Consider the following 21,096-nt stretch of genomic DNA (forward strand, 5'->3'; position numbering starts at 1 on the left):
AGGGCCTCTGGGCCATACCCGAAGGAGCCAGTCTGGGCCTTTAGTTAGAAAGGCTAAGCTGCTCTGAGGTTCATGTCATTGTAGTTGTGTGTTCTGGTCATCTTATAATATGTTCAGTAGAATTACAAGAGGCCATTGTTTTCACTGAACTCCTGCATTCAGCCCAAATGACAGACCAAACCAAAATGGAGTCATTCATGCTAAATGCTGCTGAACCAAATCATCGTTTTAGTGAAGGTAAGTGTTTGTTTCTTTGGATGCAGGAGATCCTAGTTTATCTGAGTTAGTGTAACAAGGAGACTCCAAAAGCAATGCCAAGGAGCTCGGTGCTGGCTGATCCGGACCTACAGCTCAGGCTTCTATGGCTGCCCTGCAAAAGCCCAGTGCCTTGCTGAAGGAGAGGAGAGGCCAGCTCTTGATGAATGGCAGGCCAAACCCATGTGATCTGGGGCATGCACATGTGTTCTGTGCATGCGTGCAAGAACAGTTACCTTTTTCCTTTCCAGTCCTGGGCAGTGAGCCTATGGGCTTGTATTGTGAAGCGGGTGCTTTGCCACTGAACTAAATTGCTGCCTGGATCTCTGGAGTGCCAGGATCACAGGTGTATGCGGCCATGCTGAGCCCCTGAGTTCTTTGTTGATTTCTTTTTATTAAAATATAATTTCAAGCTGGGCATGGTAGCACACGCCTTTAATCCCAGCACTCAGGAGGCAGAGGCAGGCGGATTTCTGAGTTTGAGGCCAGCCTGGTCTACAGAGTGAGTTCCAGGACAGCCAGGGCTACACAGAGAAACCTTGTCTCAATATATATATATATATATATATATATATATATATATATATATATATATATATAATTACAAGTTGATACTTTTTAATTATAGTTGTTTTCAGTGGCAAAGTGGTCAGAAATACAAATGACAAGAGGCCAGGAAAAAGCATGGCCAGAATGAAGACAGAATTTATCAGTAGCACTCTTGAGAAAGCCATCTTAGCTGATATAAAGCCAGCCTGACTCAGTGACTCAGGTGTGGGTGTTCCAGTGTGGCATCAGTAGGAGCACTAAGCCCAGAGATGAGAGGCAGGAGCTCCTCATTGTCAACACAGGGTTTCCAGTCTATTCTGGACGGTATAGTGACTTGTGAGGCTCCTGATGTTTATATTTAAGGTAACAAATGTGGCCAGCATCCACACGGGCTATTTCAGGTAAATAATTCATGAGAATTCTGAGAATGTGTAGCCTAGAAAAAGGGAACACAAGACCTAATATTTTTCTTTTCCAGCCCTGAGCATTGGATGGGGGACCTAATATATGCTAGGTATCTGCTGCTTAGCTGCTTAGCTGCTTAGCTGTGCTTCCGCTCATTTCAGAGGAAAAAGTAGTGTTGTACTGTTTGAAGTGGAATAACTCCCAGGAGGAAGTAGACTCCCTGTGTGCTGTCCTTCACAAGTAGGTGTCTTTTTTAGTAGCCGGAGCTTTCTAGGACTGAGAATCCAGGCAGGAGGCAGTCAGTTTCTTCTTTATGCTTTGGTACTTTGCAGCTTCTGCTAAGCAGATAGGAAGGTCCAGCAGAGTAGCAGTGTCTGAGCTTTGGAGACCCGGAGTACACTGCCCATCACCAGGGAGCTGCGGGGCGGGTGCTGGCAAAGTGCCCTGTTGAGTTAGCAGTAGAAAGAAGTCGGGCCCTGAAAGAGTGTGTGTGCTGCTTCAGGTTGTGCTGTCGGTGCTGTCGGGGCTGCTCACCCTCTGCTGTACATCAGTGAGTCCTTTTGTTTTGCATTCACACTAAGAACACAGCATGTTTGTTTTCTGGGGGCTGTTTGTTTTGTTTGGGGGCTAGGAGCTTACTAATAGGAAGGAAGCCATACTTTTCAAGTTGTTAAGTCAGCCGCTAGTTCCCTGAGCTCTAGGTCACTGTGCCCTCCCACAGAACACTCTACTCATCTTTGTTCAGTGTTCAGCCAGCCCTACTGTCTGCCATTCAAGACTATGGGAAGTTACATTACAAGGGTGAGACTAGAAAAAGTAATCTCTGGTGTACATGGTTCCTGTGTGTTTCATAGAAGATGCATTGAATTCTGGGAGCCATTCTGTAGTTAGAATAAACTGGTTCTCAGTCAGAGTCCACAGCAGACTCAGACTGACAGAGCACTTTACATACATAGCCTAGGAAGATCAGACTCAGTCAGCTGGCCTCAGGACGACTTGCTCAGACACAGAGAGAGGAGAATCACGGTGCCACAGGTAGAGCCTCTGTGGACCCAGTAACTTTGAGTAGTCAGTGATGGGAAACACAAGGGTATGAGCAGGAGCCTGCTAAGAGCCAGGCACTGAGGTGTAGGAAGGGGCCAGCTCCTATAGCAGATACTTAGCAAGGTGAGTGGGCAGAACTCACGGGTATAGTTTAACTGGTGGGCATAGTGGAGGCCTGTGATTTTCTGACTTGGGACTTGAGAGAGGGGAAGTGAGAGAGAATATCAAGTCTTTAGGGTGATGGGACAACTGTGAGTTAGCCAGAGTAGAATGGAGTGGTTTCTCTAGTGTCCTTCCAGGACATGCTTCCTTTGATGCACCAGTGAAGTATTCAGAAGACAACTGGAATGTAGAGAGAGTGGGCCTGGGTGGATGGTTTATGGGCTTGTGAATAAAGTTGTGATTGGAATGAGTATACCCAAAATGGATAGTGTCCAGCCAAGGGCTGAACTCTGGAAGCAGGTTATACAGCTTAGTGAAAGCAGAGGGCAGTCCTCAATGGTAGCCATGCTGCAAAAGCTCGGGAGATGGCCTGGGGGAAGGAGATGTGCTGTGAGGACTGTAAAGGAACCACCCAGAAGCCTCTAGTGCAGTGGTTCTCAACCTTCTTAATTTTTGTGACCCTTTAATACAATTCTTCATGTTGTGATATCCCCAGCCATAATTTTTTTTTCATTTCAACTTTATAACTCTTATTTTGATACTCTTACGAATTGCAATATAAATATCTGATACACAGGATATCTGATATGTGACTCCTGTTGAAAGGATTGTTTGACCACCAAAGAGGTTTCAAGTCACAGGTTGAGAATTGCTGCTCTAGGGACTGCCACCCTTCCAGACTCTGCCCTCAGTGTCTGTACTGCAGTATCATTCTGTACTAGCAAAGCTAGTAGGTCAAGACCATAGTACTTGCTTATTCAATAGTTGTTGGAAAAAAGAACCTGTCATAGACTACTCCTAATGACCCAACTGTCAGAGCACAGTGGTCTGGCAGGGATGAGCCAGACTCTCTGTAGATGACTTGTCTAGAGCTGGAAGCTTGTTTTCTGGGACCTCATCTCCCAAGGTGACTTCCGTAGGGTCCATGCACTCCAGACGCATGTTACTCTATGATTTCTCAGGCATTTAGTAGTTGGTGGTGATTTCCTTTTCAGTTAAGACTGAAGTTAGTAGTTCCCAGGTTAAGCCCGGGAACCAAACCTTGTGAAAACTCACTCTAGTTTATCAGAAGCTGGCAAGCTCTCATACCACAGCACCAGCTCTTCTGACCATGCTGTATCCTAACTGACAGGGCAAGCTGTGTTCACTGATTGAATGAAAAATAAATAACTAATGCCTTTGTGTTAAGGGAACTTTTTACAGTATGCCAGGGGATCCTACTGGAGTCTCTTTCATCTTGAACAATGCTTGCTTCTTTCAGAGGCAGATTATGCAGGTCAGTACTTAGTGTTCTAACTTTATCAAGTCTTTGTCGGTAGTATTGTGTGTGCCTGCAGAACGGAGTTCCTACCATCTTGAGCAGGCGAGAAAGCTACAAGTCAGACCACTACTGTGATCAGAAAAAGACACTATCTACTCCTTTGAACTGCCCAGCATCAATAGAGCAGCCATTCTGATGAGTCCCACTATTTGGCACAGGGCTTTACTTTTACTTTATCTTGCTTTGGGTAATTTGCGAAGTACACACAGAGGAGCAGATAGCCAAGCCATTGAGTATGGCACATAAACAAAGCTGGGGCTGCCGCCACACTGTCAGATGGCAGCCACGGTCCTCTAAGCACCTTTTGTGTCCAATGCCATATTGTAAAAACTTTCCAAACTCATCAAGAGTACATGTGTAGGTGTAAAACAATGTCCTTTAAATTTCAGCCAGTGCATAAAAGTTAACTTGAAGGAATCTTTTGATCCCAAACTAAAAGAAAGAACCAGAAAAGTTTTAAAAGCCCTTGGGGGGGGGGGGGGAAGGGCAAGGCGGTCTTTTGGATGAACTGGTATTGCTTCTGCTTTAAGGTTCATGCTGCCATCTGGTGGACAGGGGAAAGTTGTGCAACTGACTCACTGAGAATTTTCATACTTACTATATACTTCTTGAATAGGAAAAAAAAAGTCAGTGTGAAGGACTAAATTGAAGAGGTAGGAGTGGTGGCCACACCTTTAGTCCTTCATTTTTGGAGGAAAGACAAGCATATTCCTGTGAGTGAGTCTATCTTGGTTCACAGTGCATTTCACAAGCCAATCAGAAGAATCGCTTTACCAAATCTTACATGCCGTGTGATAGACCATGCTTGTGCAGCTTATACTTTTTCCCCATCAGACTTAATAGTGAGATTTTACAACATAGCTTGGACAGGAAATAGGCAGACCATGAGAAAGCAGCTGTGGTAACTAAGAACCATGCCCAGTATGAACTCAGGGCTGAGCTTGAGCCTGAGATCTGTATACTGAGTATGTGACCAGAGATGGGTAAATTTTCTTCTACAAGGTTCATGTCCCCAACTGGCTATGGGAACAGTGGTGATCGCTGCAAATGGCAGGGCCCTTGGAACGAGAAAGAGAATGTGTTTGAGAGTGGATGTCATTGCTCAGGGTTGGACAGACTCCATCAGTGCTTGTTAAATAAGTGAGCAGTCTAACCATACTTGAGTTGATCTGTGTGCCTTTCAAGTGCCCTAGAGCACCTTTCTGACCTGCATTTGTAGTACTAGTCAGGGCCATGTGGGAAGCTGAACTAACTTTCCACACATCTCCAGACAGATGGGACATGTTGTCAGTGAAAGTCTTACATGCTTCCTGGGCAGAGGAATGTGAGGACCACTGTGCAGGCCTCCCGGGCAGCTCATGATGAGTCTGAAAAGAGAAGTGTGTATAAAAGCTAAGTCAGCATTTACCAGCATGCCACATGGGAGGTGTGCAGAGCAAAGTGAAAATCCTCCTGAGTTGACCTTTACAGAAAACCGTACAGAGAAGTGAAAGTTCAGCAAATCTGTCACTAGGAGCACAAAGGCAAGAGTCGAGGTCTGCGTGAGCAGTAAGCACAGGACACAGGCAGGCCACTGCTGGCTAGTCAGTCTCTTCCTCTCAGGACACTTGTCCCAAAGGACTGAATGACTCACACACACACACACACACACACACACACACACACACACACCACACAGCAAATTTTCTGGGTTTTCAGAAGCAAAGTTTTGAGTTTGTAGCTTCAGAAACTCCTTGAAGCTGTGCTCTGCTATGTGGAAAATAGTGTACTCACTCAGTGTCCGCCTGTCTATATAAAATGTTTTTTCTATATAAAAGTGTCTTTTCAATTGTAGATTTCTCACATTGGGAAGCTGAGAGATTTTCTCCTGGAGCACAGGAAGGAGTATGTTAATGCCTACAGGTAAGCAAGTTCTTACTTCCGTGGCATTGGTGGTGAGCGGCATTGCTTTCTGGTGTACAGTCCGCTCCTTTTTTTTTTTTTAACTAACTCAGACTTGTAATGGGAAAGGACAGTGTCCTTGTTTGCTTTCTGTTGCTGTGATAACACCATGACCAAAAACAACTTGGGAAGGAAAGGCTTTATTTCATCTTATACTTCCATGTCTGTGATTAAGGGAAGTAAGGACAGACCCTAAGCAGGATCCTGGAGGCAGGAAATGATGCATAGGCTATAGAGAAACACAGGTTACTTACTGGCTTGCTTCTGTTCATCCTGCTTTCTTATACACCCTGGGCTACCTACTAAAGGAGACACCACTCAGTCATTAATGAAGAAAATGCCCTACAGCGTTTCCTACAGACAGTCTGCTGGTGGCATCCTCTCAGTTAAAGTTCTCTTTCCAAGTGACTCCAACTTCTGTCACATTGATAAACACTCACTAGCACTTCAACTAGGCACTGTGAGGATATCTGCAGAGTGAAGCAGAACACCATGGCGGGCGGGTTTGGACCAACATACTAGCCACATGGCACTAAGTCAACTCTTCTAGTCTGTGTCGTGTCTAGTCTCTGGGTTTTCAGCTTTGGAGCATTCTTGAGAACCTATTTCCAACCCTTATTCTCGTGCCTCTCACTGGGTCATGCTTTCTTTCTCTTCTTTCTTTATTCTTTCTTTCATTCGTTCATTCGTTTGTTCGTTCGTTCGTTCGTTCGATTGTTCCAGTTCTCTTCCTGATGGCAGTCTCCTCTTTTGACACTTATAGCAAATCTTGACTTGGCCTTTGTTTCTTATGGTACATCTCATGAGTGTTTTTCTCAGCCCCTCATACTTATGGTTGCATTCCTCCTGGTGGTGAAGTTTCTAGTCAGTAACCGTTTGCTTACATCACCATCTGAGTAGATCCACCACTGTGAAGATCCACTGCACTGCACTGGTACTGGCTCACCCTCTCCTTTTAGATCAAGCCTCCTAGACCCCTTTTACCGTGGTGCTCCAGCCTTGCCAGCCTTCCTGGAAGACTCCAGGCTTCTCCTTGCTGCCGGGCATGGCCAGATGAAGTGCTTCCTATTTCCACACATCCCTCTTTCAGCTTCACTCCTCAACTTTTTATACCATATAGTATATGGGGGACAGAGAAGAGTCTAGACACGCTGAGGCTTTAAACTATGTCTTCTCATATCCCCTGCCCCAGACAGATGTCTCCTATTAGTGTTTATTTCTCCATCATGAATCTTTATAACCTGAATCACTGTATGTAATTATTTAATCAATTAATGGGTTTTTGTCGCTTTGTAAATTTTGTGAGGTTAGAGATCTTATCAACTTCTCATTTATATTTCTTTTTTTTTTAAAGATTTATTTGTTTTATGTATACGAGTACACTGTAGCTGTACAGATGGTTGTGAGCCTTCATGTGGTTGTTGGGAATTGAATTTAGGACCTCAGCTTGCTCTGGCCAGCCCCGCTTGCTCCAGCCCAAAGATTTATTATTATAAATAAGGACACTGTTGCTGTCTTAAGAAACACCAGAAGAGGGTGTCAGATCTCATTATGGGTGGTTGTAAGCCATCATGTAGTTGCTGGGAATTGAACTCAGGACCTTTGGAAGAGCAGTCAGTGCTCTTACCCGCTTAGCCATCTTGCCAGCCCTTGTTTATATTTCTATAATGCTTCAGCTGTGTATTACACTCATCATCATTTCTCAGATAATACACGAGTTTTCCCCTCATGTCCCTGAGGCCAGTGACTAGCTACCTGGGGTTTTGGCAACATCTTAAGAGATTTTGTTGCAACAGTAGGAGGAATTCCACTAGCACCTGGCAGGTGTGGAACAAAGGCATGCTAAGGATCCTTCAGTACACAACATAGCCTTCTATAGCCACAGGGCAGCTGGCATCAACCCTGAAAGGGCTGCCTCATCCTGACCTGCTGATTGTCCACACATATGAGGATCTGTGAGCACCTGCCCAGGGTCTTCTGAAATTCTAGATGCTTAGAGCACATCAGGGAGTTAGGTAGAAATCTGTCTCTTCCTTATAAAGCCTGCAAGCTAGAGGGTTGGCAAAGACTTTCTGGTGATAGACCAAGGCAGAGCAAGCCATGGGGTGGGTGTGCTGGGGATATTACCCATTTTTATGTAGTTATGTGGTTAAGGCAGGCCCCTTGAGGCATCCATTCTCTTAGTAGACTCCTCTGAAGCCTGAAATCCCATGAGATCATGTCCGTCCTGCCTTACCTTGATGTCCTTCCCTTCCATCAGCTGCAGAGAACTTGACAGTCCCACTTGTACCCTGTACCACCCTCCTTTTCCTCCCCTCCCCCCAGTCCCCAGTGCTTCTGAAATGCAGCTACACACGACTCCCAGTGGTTTTGATGATTTGACTCTCCTTCTTTCCACTTACATACTTACCTGCTTCCTCCCTAAGCCACAGTTTGATGTCACTGCCCAACATCAGAGTCCACCTACTCTGGAATGAGGGCTAACACCTCAGACTTTGTGGGCCATGTGTGCTTCTATCACATGTATTATTTGTGCATTTTACTCGTTACCTTTGAAACACAGAAAACATTCTTAGCTTCCAGATCACCGAAACCGGACCTGAGGGCTGGATCTGGCTGCAGCTTGCTGAGCACTGGTGCATGCCCGTCATCCTCACCATTGACTGTGCTGCAGTCCTCCAAAAAGAGCTCCATTGCCTCTCTGTTCTCTCAGGCTTATTCTGACTTGCTCATCATCAAATCCAGTGGCTTCTCTCAAATTATGTGTAAATGGAATAACACAGAGCACAAAACATTTATTCTATTATTTCTTTTTTATATTCTATTATGCTGAATTATCATAGTTTTGTTATCTGTTTGCATAAGGAGCTGCTGTGACTGAGCACCTTCTGAAGTCCTTATAAACATAAATGTCCATAAACAGCTAGGAGAGAGATTGCTAGGTCCTTCATGTGGCAGATGTGTGTTTAGCCTGAAAACAAACTCCCAAGCCCGGGGCCTAACAGCTAAGTAGGCAGTACTTCTGACTGTGGATTGGAATATTCAAAATCAATTATGAAGCAGTTTTGCAAGGTAATTCACACAGCCTGCCATAACAGAGTTGCCAATGGTCTACATCCACACCATTGTCTGGTATGGGCAGTCTTTCATTACAACCATTATTAGTACGAAATAGCATCTCATCGCACTTTAAATTAGTTCCTAAAATGTCTTACGCGCTCGGCTTCTTTACAGTGGGGCTGTCCACAGGGCACTGGATCCTACATCATAGAGGTGTCCAAGACCCTCACAGAATGGCATAGTGTTTGCATGCTTGTGTGTGCTTACTGTAATCATCTTAGGTGGCAGATGACATCCAGAATGGGGTCAGTGCTCAAAAAGTCCTTCCTGCTGTAGCATATGGGAGGACGCAGTCATCCTGCTCTGAAGTCCCAGTACAGTCTATGGGACTTCCCGTTAGAATGCACTGCAGACACACAGGACTGACTGCATTTCCACTTCCTCTGACTAGTCCAGGATTTGCTTCTTTATCCTTAACCATAGAACTTTGCACCATAGAACTTTGCATGTTTTTTTCTCTTTTGTCTTATTTGTCTCTATTTTGCATTTGAAAAGTACCACAAATATTATGTGAGTCTAATTTTCATCCCTGGGACAAATACCCGAGACAGCAACTTAAACATAGAGATGATTTGTTTTGTTTCTTGATTCCAAGTTTCAGGTCAAGGTCAGTTTGGTTTCTTATGGTAGGCCTGGTAAGGTACAAAGTCATGACAGAGTGTAGCAGGCCCTAGTTGCACACCTCTCAGCAGCCAAGGACTGAGAGAGATGGGATAGCTACCCCTCAGAGACATAGCTACTGAGATGCTCCCTCCAGCAGGCACCACTTGCCAGTATAGCTCCTCAAAGCCGCTTGTGGACTGACTCGGGACTCGGTCGTAATCAGCTGGGGACCAGGCCTTCAATAGAGACCCTTGAGGGCTGTTTAATAGTCAGTTCTCTCTCCACACTCAGCCCTCGTCTGTCCATTTGTTCTCTCCCCACACTCTGCTCCTAAGTACTAATAGGTATTTTGTCTCCTTGAGTCCTTGAATTCCCGCTCCCCATTTTTACTGAGTGCCTGCCATGTGACGCGCTCCGTGCAAGACCAAAGACAGACATTTTCTTCCTTGTTACACAGGCAGGCAGGTAAATAATAGGAGGGGCACTACAAAAAAAAAAAAAATAGAGCTGAGGGATTTGAAAGACCCTGGTCTTGCCAGATGTCCTTGGAGAGGTGACATTTGAGCTGAGGTGTAAAGGAAAAGGAGTTACCTAGTGACCAAAAGAAGCGAAGGAATTGGTATGTGTGGGTCTGTACCAGCTGCCCCCTGACCTGCTGGAAAGAGTAGCCATGCTGAGAGGAGCCTCCATTCATACTGACCCCACAGCTGAAGAGGCACTGTGCCATCTGGAAAGTGAAGAAATCTTTTGGCCAGAACATTCAGAATGGCTTCTAGCCTGGAGTCTCGTCATCAGCACACAGGAGCAACTGTGGTACAGGCATTTGGACCTGCCCTGGCCACAGTATGGTTCACTGTGGAACTCATTAAATCATCAGAATTTGGCTGTGACATCACCAGGAGCCTCTTTCTTGGGCTGTGGCTCTGTCTCTATGAAACAAGTGTCTCACTTCAGTACTCTACTTAAAAAACAGTCCTCTATGTAAAATGGCAATAGTTTGCATACATTCCTCAACAAAGAAACTCACATCCCAGGTGAATATAAGCAGTCCCTAACACTGTCCCCAAATTTAACAAGGTGTTTTGAAATATCCTGAGACATCTTCCCAATGCAAAGTACTGTTTGAAAGGCTGCTGTTAACTGGCCGGTGAACACTAGGTGGCAGTGTAAATTTTACTTCTGAAGGTGTGCCCCAGTCTGAATCAGGTTGCTCTCACAACTGAGGCTGCAATTGCAATTTTATAGACCTTTCATGAAAGTCTGTTGTCTTGCCATTGACACTCACACAGGCCTGATCATTCCTGAGGCCCTCCAGGCTTCCTAGATGTGCATGGAGCTCTGTGTTGTCAGCTGAGTAGACCCTGGATCACATGGGAGATAAGCCTCTGGGTAGCTGTTCGGAACTATCTGGATTCATTGATGTGGAACATGAAGCTTAGCTGTAGGCAGGTACCCGGAACTGTTTGAAATAGAAGAAGCTGAGCACCAGCTTTCCGTGCTCTCTGCTTCCTGATTGTGGATGCAGCCAGCCTGCTCATCTGCATCAGGCTTCTGCTGCCTTCCCTTCCCTTCCCTTTCATAATGGAGCCTTGAACTGAGACTTTCACTCTTGCCTTGCTTTTGTCACAGCAACAGGAAAGAACCGAAGACACAAGAAGGGCAAGGATGCTTATATGCCCAGAGTAAGCTGACTCCAGAAAAAACTAAAACTGTAAAGAGCATTGTCCTGAGGCTTGAGTGTGTTGAATGTAACTGCAAATGTGAGAAAGTGTTGGCTGTTAATGCAAGATTTTGAATGGATAATAAGAAGAGAAAGGTCAGAGAGGTCCAGTTCCAAGCTGGTTTTGTTAGAAATACAATAAAATCCTGAGGTTTCATTCACATTAAAGCATAAAGGCTTCTTGTTACTATTCCTATTGCCTTGAAAAGTATCTGGCCAGGTAGATGATGAGTGCTGTGGAAGATCTGGCTCAAGCCACCCCTAGCAACCGTTAAGAGTCTATAAAAGCCATCTTATCTCCAAACTTCAGTGTCTCACTCCAGGCTGGATTCTGCCCACTGCCTGTTTCTATAAAGGCTGTTAGCTAAGGTCAGTTTCAGGTGTTTAAATGGTTCGAGATGAGATAAAAGAAAATAACGTTTGCCACATTTGAAGTGATGTGAAACGAAATGGTTCCATTATAGCAGAGTTAGAAGGTAATCGTGGCAGAGGGAGGGACATAGCAAGTTTCCAGGGTTCCCAGAACTGCACAGCTGACTGGCAGCTCAGTTTAGCCAACCTCAGTGGACAGAGCTTAAGACTGTAGGTGAGCTGCTTTGTGATATTATGGTCCTAAGCTAGACTCAGGTTAGTGCCACTGATCATAGCCCCTGGCCCCCAGCTAGCACAACCTGGTCCCTTTGCTAGGAGAGAATGGAATAGAGGGATCCTCTGCTGTCTGTGGGCAGCCAGTCGAGGGATGGGGTGAGATGGGATTGGGGCTCGGTACATTCCCAGTTCCTTTGCCTGGAGTACCCACTCATCAGGGAAATTCCTGCTCTCTCTTGGGATAGAGGAGGGGAAGCCAGGGTTCACTCTGGGGAAGCTAATACACAGAGAAATGCCAGGACAGGGGAATAGGTGTCACCATACTGTGCTGTCCATGAAGTCGGGAACAAGAGTCCCTCATCTGCTCCCACCAAGTTCTCCTTCCCTAAGGTTGTAGACCATTGCCAGCCTTTCAGCTTTACAGCCCCCCTCCCAGTGCAACGTGCTGGCCTTGGCCCGCTTCTAGGAACATTTTATAAGCAGTGTAATCACAGAATTGAAAGAGTATGGGTTGAAATACTGCCTTCAGACCATGAGGCTTTGTTAGGTTGACATAATTAGGAAGCTATAATTTTTTCCAGAATGTAGAGCTCAGACTTTATTGACCCATTTAATTTTTTTAATAATGGCATTTTACTAGAGCAGAACAGCATGCAGCCTAGGCTGCCTCTGGCTGGATCTTAGAATGACCTTAATTAAAATAATTTCTCTACTCTGTACCTTTTTCATAATACCCTGGCAACAAGACAATGCCGCTTGGGAAAACAACTTGGTTGGTTTCTGTTGTTGTTACTAAAAGAGTAACACCACTGTCAGTTTCCAGTGTCCAAGGTCAAGGGGGTCTGCATAATGTATCTGAGAACTCCCCTCCTTCCTGAGTAATCAGTATTCTCAGATTAGCCTTTAGACCTTCTCTCTTACTGAGCTGGGCACCTTAACTGGGACTGTGGAGCCAGAGGATTCATTTCAGTCAGTGTTCCTGGGACCAGTGTTGTACAGGCCCACCCTGGTGGCTGGTTGCATATTCTTTCAGAGGCCAGCACCTTTTTGACTTGGGAACTGGAACATTTGACCCTTTCACTTCACTACTCCCAGAAGAGCCATTCAGACTGCAGAGAAGGGACATGTAACAGAGCTTGCTCTCTCATCTCCTGAAAGTAAGGGGTCACTTATTCAGACACCTGTGAAAGAATATTCCAGAAGGAGAACCAGGGCTTGTAAGTCCATATGCAGCATGTATGGGAAGTGAAGGAGCAGAAGGCTGACAAGCCTGAGTCAAGGGCTGGGGTAGGTGACATGAGCCCAGAGCGTTCCTCAAGAACAGCCTTGTTTATCCCAACAGCCTTTGCTCTTAGAAGCCTTTGGAAGGCGTGGCAGGATCCAGATCTGGGAGAGCATCCATGTGGCTGGTATGCCAGGGCAGAGGAGAAGAGGATGGGCAGAAGCAGCAGACCCTGGAGTCAGCCTCAGCTGCAGACCGGGTGGGAGATGGTGGTGAATAGATTCTGGGTAATGTTCTGAAGGTAACGCCTATAGGATATGTAGACAGATCTGTACAAACTGAGAGAGGCAGCGGGAGCTAGGGATGATGTCAGCGTTTGGGGTCCAAACAGCAGGAAGGAGTGGAATCACTACCAGCCAGCCTGAGGAAAGCTGCTGGAGAGAAGCCTCGGTTTTAGACCCAAGTGCAATGCAAGGAAGATAGGAGTGGGTCATTAGATGTCTCTGTCCAAGTTCAGTGACTTTATTCTTTCACTGACTTGTAGCACTTCAGAGACTACCCATCATTCCTTAAATCTCCTTGTGTTCTTCAGAATCTTAACTGCATAATGAAGAGCCTTTGCCCTGGTCAGTCCTTCAGAGCACCGTGATGATGGTGAGGACCCTGTCTTCACAGCATTGCTTCTTTTCTGCTGACGTTGCTTCTCTCAGATCCCAGTACTTCCTGTGTTCCCTTTGTGTTCTGTGTCTTCTTGAGCACACAGGCCCAGATCTCAGGGTTTGTTTAAGTTTTACCTAAAATAGCTGTTGTGTTCTAGGCGGTCTGCATCCCTCGTTCATCCTTTCCAAGCCTCCTGCCATCACCTAAACCTTGCCATTCTTCTCCCTCCTTTATGTCTGCCCCATTAAAGCGGGGGCCTTTCTATGTAGCCCAGGCTAGCCTTGAGCTCTCAGTCCTCCTACCTTCCTGGTCCTGGGTTCCAGGGGGTGCTATGCCACACCCAGCAGCTCCTTTCTGCAATTTAAGTTCTACAGAATTTTATCATACATCTACCCTTTACAAGTGCTAGGAAACGGAGAGATGAGAGGCTGGGCAAGCAGCTAGCTCAGTGGTAAAACTTGCTTGTCGTGCATGAGGCCCTGCCTGGGTTCAGTCCCAGCATTAACTGGGGGGAGAGGTGGTAGCAAACAAACAAATGATACAAACGAATGAATGTGGAGATGAATGAGGCAATTTTCTTAGCTCAAGGTCAGCAGCCCCAAGCCCATGCTTCTACCACTGTTCCATGTGACGTGTCACCTCATCTCCCCTTTATGACACTTAGCCTTTCCATTGGCTACAGAGTCCCTGATCAGCTCTGGTGGTCACTAAGGGCAGCATTCATACCTGTCCTGCATTCCAGCCAGTTTGAAGTCTTTACCCTTCTCTTCTCTTTGCACTGTTATCTGCTTCCATTGTTATTCTTGCTTCCTTCAGCCATGCCTTCCTCTCAAGAATCAGTTTGTGGATTCCTCCATCCCCATCCACCACACACACACACACACACACACACATGTGCACACCTTAGTCTGAACTCTCCAGCCTCGCTGGCCATGGTGACACACACTTGTAACCCCAGCACTTGGGAGGTCAACCAGGAGGTTCAGAATTCCAAGGCCATCTTCAGCTACCTAGTGAGATTGAGACAAGATTGATGTACATGAGACCTGGTTCCAAAAATAAAAAAAAAACAAAAAAGTATTCTAGGGATTGAAGTCTGAGACTGACCTCTTCTCTGCTAATGACTGGCTATGTGACCTTGGCAAGTTAGAGAGCCACTCTGTGCCTCAGTTGCTTCATTTGTAAAATGGGAATAAAATAGCACCTACCTGGAAGCCTCCTAATTAGAACAGTGGACAGTGTCAGTGCGTGGAAAGTATTGCTAACCATTAGCCTGTGCTGGGTGATATAACTCATCTGTATGCACAGGCCTGTCATTGTCTCCTGCTTGATAGTTTATTGGAAGCTGGGTTTATGTTCAGCTCCTGTGTGTAGCCTAGGCATTAACAATTTAATTTCATAATGTATATTCACCATGCATATTATATGCGGAAGTATATGCTCTAAAGTTGCTGTGAATCTAACATTCCTAGCAAAAACAAGGTTATAGTCTAACTTCCACATCCTGCAGCACATGACACAGTAAAGCATTTGCTGTTTTTTGCTTCTTCTTCACCCTCAGCTTGTGGCTGCTTCTATATAAAACTATAGTCAAGACAAGGTAAGTGATGTTTTGAACCTGAACTAGATATTTCCTAATGTACCAGGCAACCAAGTCAGAAGGAGAAACATTCCTTTACATTTCTTTACATTCCAGTAAGTAACTTTGTTTTTTTTCTTTTTTCACTTTCTCCACCTTTCTCCTGAAGTAAATTGACCAGTTCAAACTTGTACCTCATGTAGTTTCCTCTAACTGAATCTACTATTTAGATGTAGTGACATCCCATAACACAAGTATTTCTTTACATAGTCAAGGAAATAAAACTTGATGTTTATATATGCAGATCCCATGAGAATAGTTTGGAAATACTTATAAGATGTTTAATCTTTTCAGAATAGTAGTGATTTTGTTACTGTAACTTCAGTTGTGGCCTTGATAACTTAAGCCTGCTCTGTTTCAGATGTACACTGTGTATCTCATGCTCTTAAAACACAGTGGAGCAGCAGGGTGGGGAGCCCTCTTGTAAGCACTCCAGCTCACCATGTGTAAGGCCCTAACTTTGGCCTGGCAGCGTTGCCTCAGTACCATCATCTCCTTCTCTCCAGCCTGGGCCTTCTGTCCTGGGTGAGATGTCTGTTTGTACACCATGCTTGCATCCCAGACGTTTCCATTGCCTCCATTCCCAGACATTGTGTTACCTGCCAAAACCTCTCACCTCTGTCACCTTCAGCCCCCCCATGGACATTGTCTGGACCTGACCCCCAGCAGAGGCCTCCCGCTGTGATTAGAATTCCTGAGGTTAGGGTTCTTCAGTCTTGAGCCAGCCTGCTGTGGAGAAACCATGAAAAGCACAAGTAGCTCTGTTGATAATCCTTCAGGGGTCATCCTGCTGGTAGAGCCAGCACTGGGAGTGGAGGGTGGAGTGTCTGTGTTGAGTTTTAAGTAAGTGCCTACTGTAACACTATCTTAGGAGCAGTGGTGCACCGTGTGCCAGGCACATCAGTGTGGAGACACAGTGAGTACATGCCATGTGCTGACCTCCCTGGGGTGCCTGGTTGACATAGGACCAGCCTTGCTGTTCCTTTCCCTACTTCACTCGCATGTGCCCAGGTGTGGAGTAGATGTTATGTGTTCACTCAGACCATCACCCACAGGGTGGGGGATTGTATCTGGCCTCTGTCTCCATCTTCTGTCAGGACATGCCTTATATCCTGCCTGGCCTGCCCAGCACCTCATCCCACACAAGCTGACCATGTTTCACTTTGAGCCCTACTTCTTCTGCTTCTTTGCTGATCTCTCCTAGAACTGAATGCCTTTTGTGGAGATCAGAAGCAAGCTTTGCTCAGTTTTTCTGTACCTGACCCCCAGCAGAGGTCTCCCCGCTGTGATTAGAATTCCTGAGGTTAGGGTTCTTCAGTCTTGAGGCAGCCTGCTGTGGCGAAACCATGAAAAGTACAAGTGGCTAAGCTAGGTACAGCCTAGTACTTATCGTAAGAGGGAATGAGTGACTTGTGAGGGTTACAGAAAGGAATCAGGTACACACAAAGCCCTGAGCATTGGCCTGGCGTATGTACAGGGTTAGTCAGGTGCTCTGTCTGTGCTACGTGCTTTTACTGGGGCGCAGACACAGGCACACAGTCCTTACTTCCATAGAGCTTTAGAGGAGAAAAACAGACTTTTTGTTGTGATTTGGGGGAGCAGTAAGTGCAGTGGAGAAAAGCAAGGCAGGGTCAGAAGCAGATAGCAGCACAGCAGAGGGTAGGGTCAGAAGTGGTCCCAGCTTGGTCCCAAAGCAGAGAAATAGGGCAGCTTTGGAGTAGAGTGCAGGCACAACCATCTCCTGACCAGCACAGCATGAAAAAGTAATGTTGACTGAGTACCATGGAGGCCATTGTTTCCAGAGTGAAGTCAGAGTCACTTTGGAAACCCTGTGACGTGGGTCACAGGTGGGAATGGGATGGCTAGGACTTTGTCTTCTGTCCTCGTGGCTAGATGACTAGGTGAGTGAGAATGGGGTGGTTTGAGTATCTGCATCACCTAAGTGCCCTTTCGGGCTGCAGCATGTGAGCCCGAAGTTCAGCTGTAAAGTGCAGAGTATTGACCTAGGCTGAGAGGTGTTACTGCTACTGATTATGCTACACTTCCTCCCACTCTCTGGAAGGTGAGCAAGGTGCTCTGTACTGTACTGCATAGTGCCATGTTACTGAAGATGGTTGCCCTTACCAGCCTGGGCACTGCAGGAGGTTTAACTTAACATCAGGGGACATGGAGTTTGTTTCTGCAGGCTTTTTATTGTGAGGTTTGAAAACTGCTTTCCTGCGTTAAAAACAAACAAACAAGCAAACAAAACAACCCACAAAAGTTTCTCATATATTTCAAGATCATGTAGGGTGAGTGGCTTGCAGCTGTAATGGAGTGATGTGCTCCTCAGTCAGAGCCTTTGTGCCTAGCAGAGCTGTGCACTGCAGCCTGCTGCGGAAGTGATGTAGAAGACTGTACCTCATGGCCTTCTGCTCCACTCTCCAGACCATTCTCACATCTGTTGGTCTGGCCGCTCCTCTCCAAGCCTTAGCGTTAGTGTCACTTGTTCAGGGAAACCTTTCTTCTTGACACTCTACCCAGACTGCAGTATGTTCTCACTGATCCTACTCTCATGCTTTCTTGCTCTTTTTTAGCCACACCATGTCTGACTATGGGAAGATGACAGACACAGAGCGAGACCAGATAGACCAGGATGCTCAGATATTCATGAGGACCTGTTCAGAAGCAATCCAGCAACTCAGAACAGAAGGTGAAGTGCTCTAAAAGATGCCAACAGATGCCATGACTGTGCCAGGCAGTTCAACAACTCATCGTGCAGCCACTTAGCTTCCTTCCTTCTTTCCGAATGACATTTAAGACTTAAAATTTTATAATCCTTCTGAGATAAGGTGATGAAAGCCCGAAAAAGACCATCACTCAAGTTTTAAAAAATGGAAGGCAGGAATGGAAAGGACTTCTCTAAATAGAATCCATAACCTTCCAAAGCCCAAGGTCAGAGGGACCAGATTGTGTGTGTGCAGACATTTGCATATCTATGGAGACATGCATGTGTGGCTATGTGCTGAGTGGCAGGATAGACGCATGTGGCAAAGGGTGGAACGGTATTCCCTGAGATCTGCTTGTTCTGTTAAAGTCAGCTTCCATATGAGACATCATGGCTAAGAGAAGGTTCCACAGCCATGACTTAAAAGCTAAGCACTGGAGCTCTGGCCCACGCTAGCTCTGTGGCCTTGGGCAAATCATTTCATCTCCCTGGGCTCAACTTTTACAACAAAACAGTACAGACAATAATTAGGCATATCTCTTAAGGTTCACTCAAATTCTTACAGTGTGCTTAGAACTGTGCCTGACACTAGGAGCCTAGTATTATCCCCCCTTCATTGAGTTTCATCCCTGTTGAGGAACTAGATGGGTTCCCAGTCTTCTGTCTTCCTTGATTCATAAGCATATACATTAATACTCCAGAGGTCAAAGTTGACAGGTGCTGTCAGGCCATGGCAAAGACTTGTGCTGGAGAAGCTTCTGTAAGAGCACTGATCAGCCACCGGGGAAGTCAGGTGAAAGCTTGTCAGAAAATAGGCAACAAACAAAATTCAGTTTCTGTGTCCAGCACTGCAGAGCCCCTAGATGATCATGTGAGTAGTCCCAGGTTATAGTCCTCTGGTAAAAACATAACCTGTACCCCATACTCTTAAGGACATTAGTTAGGCATTTATGTGACTTTAGGCCACTCACTGCCTCTGAACCTCTGGTCATCTGAGGTAGCTCTGTGATGTCCTGTCATGCCCACACCCAGGGCACCCAGCCCCTCCACCAACAGTGGTGTCTTACTATAGGAACTGCCACAGGCTTCTGGGTGGTAGCGTGTTCTTGTCACTCATCAATGGGAAAGGTTCTCAGAGAGCAGCACAGTATGGATAGTGCCACTCAGTGACTACGGGGAGAAAGCAGCCACTTAAGCTGAAAGGCAACTCAGGCGGAAGGCGTCTAGGTTTCTAGCACGTGTGATTTAAGCATGTCACTTGAAGGTGAGCCTTGGTGTTGGATGCTGTTAATACAGCCAGGTCAGCATTCCGGAAGGCGCTGGATCAGCTCTGCTCCCCCGGTGCTCTAATAAGCTATAAATTATTTGACTGCAGTTTCTATGGGTTTAATCTCTCACCTGGTGAACCCTAATAAATCTTACTCTTAAAAATGTAGTCTCACTTGACATGAGGCTGTTTTATAGCTGTGCTTTTGAACATGCTTTCAATGAAGCGCTCTGGGGAAGCTGACTGTTCTGTCGGGTCCTTGAGCACAGACCTGAGTGCTGTCCTTTTCTCTTACAGCCCACAAGGAGATACATTCCCAGCAAGTGAAGGAACACAGGACTGCGGTTTTGGATTTCGTTGAAGATTACTTAAAAAGTATTTCATTTTCTTCTAAAGGTCAAATGTGGTATTTCATAAGAGATGCAATTTAGAATGGAGCTTTGCTAGCTGAAGACTGTAGTGTCTCATTAGTTTTAATGATAACTTTGCCTACGAAGCCATTTTAAATGGTCTCTGTTCTGTTTTTTTTTTCTGCTTTGACAGGAGTGTGTAAGCTTTACTCTGAACAGAGAGCCATCCGAGTGAAGCGCGTGGTGGACAAGAAAAGACTGTGAGTATTGCCTTTGCTCTTCCTCAGGGATGGCAACCAGAGCTCGTAAAGCTCCAACCCTATGTGCTGCTCTGTGCCGGTTCTCACTGGTGCTGTTGTAGGAGCTGAGGACACACTGTCTACCAGGTGGTGCTAGTCAACTCTGTTAGCCCACAGCAGCCCATGAGCAGATCCTCTCTTTCATTTTCTGATGATGCTGAGGTTCAGTGGGTTATCAACACCCTTATCATGGCAGCTGAACTGGTATTGAGCACTCACCAATTCCTCTTTGTTGTTGGTAATAGTAAGGAGACAATCTGGCTCTATAGGCACACTGACTTTAAACTGTCATTGAACCCATAGTTTTTGTGCTTCCACATTGAGAGTACATGAGTTATAGGTGTGTGCCATCTACCTAGCTTCCCACCCTGTTCCTTAATATCCCTATGAAGTGAGACACTTGGTGCTGTTTGACCTTGGTCTTTGCCCCCATACCTCCATCTTTGAAAGTTTTTCCAAAAAAGGATTTTCACAGTGACCAGTGTTCCCCTGTATGACAGTATGACAGAATATATTCAGGGTGCTGTGTGTACTGAACCCACCCCTCCCTCTACTCCAACACCCTTTTTGGCATGGTTGACTGCCAGTTTGCCAAGGCAGGACCCAGGAGAGCAGACCTAACTCTGGTGATGTATGTCTGCCATCTGTCAGTATGGTAAGGTGACCAGTCACTGGCTGTCACAGCCCCCAGGGAGGAGAGGCATGTCTGCTGTGCTGTTGCAGGTAGAGACAAAAAGAGGCCTCAGCACATTCAGCCTGAGTCTTGCTTTTAAGGAAAAGTTTCCTTTGAAGTCCACACTGATGTCAGTCAGATGAGAAATGTACAGCATTACCCTAAGCAGAAGACTTTAGGGGAGCAGTCCTCTGCCCTTCAGCTTTTTGAGACAGTCTCTGTACTTCTCAGGTAGACCCTGAACCCAGGTCATAGCACCTCAGCCTCCAAGATGTGGGTACTGTAGGAGTTGTAGGCATTTCTCACCACTCTGACTTCTTTCTAGTTCTTTCCTCATCTCTAGACACAAGGCATCTGCTTAAAACATACACGTAGTTGTAATTTTATGCCCCCTTATGCCCAGGTCTCACAAAGGTCAAATATGGCAGATTCAAGGCTATAGTGTTTCTGTCATAGCTTTTACTTCTAAATCAGCCCCCAGGTCCTCTGCTCGGCAGGCCTCTGTGTGACTTCGTTCTGAAGGAGCTTTGCTACTTCTTCCTGTGAACACAGTTGTATCATCCTTCTAGCC

At 45.9% G+C, this 21,096-nt stretch overlaps 1 protein-coding gene across 2 annotated transcripts in view; it reads left to right on the plus strand.

The window, feature by feature from the left end:
* Stx18 (syntaxin 18) overlaps nt 1–21,096 on the plus strand; it is a 93,011-nt gene that overhangs the window by 47,119 nt on the left and 24,796 nt on the right. For both annotated transcript variants that reach the window (XM_021210435.1, XM_029544910.1), the window contains exons 2-5: nt 5,571–5,638; nt 17,806–17,921; nt 19,501–19,578; nt 19,747–19,813. In XM_021210435.1, coding sequence (XP_021066094.1) covers nt 5,571–5,638; nt 17,806–17,921; nt 19,501–19,578; nt 19,747–19,813 — 329 coding nt within the window. The remainder of the gene's footprint in view (nt 1–5,570; nt 5,639–17,805; nt 17,922–19,500; nt 19,579–19,746; nt 19,814–21,096) is intronic.

The sequence above is a fragment of the Mus pahari genome, chromosome 13 (assembly GCF_900095145.1).
Source record: "Mus pahari chromosome 13, PAHARI_EIJ_v1.1, whole genome shotgun sequence".
Classification (NCBI taxonomy): Eukaryota; Metazoa; Chordata; class Mammalia; order Rodentia; family Muridae; genus Mus; species Mus pahari.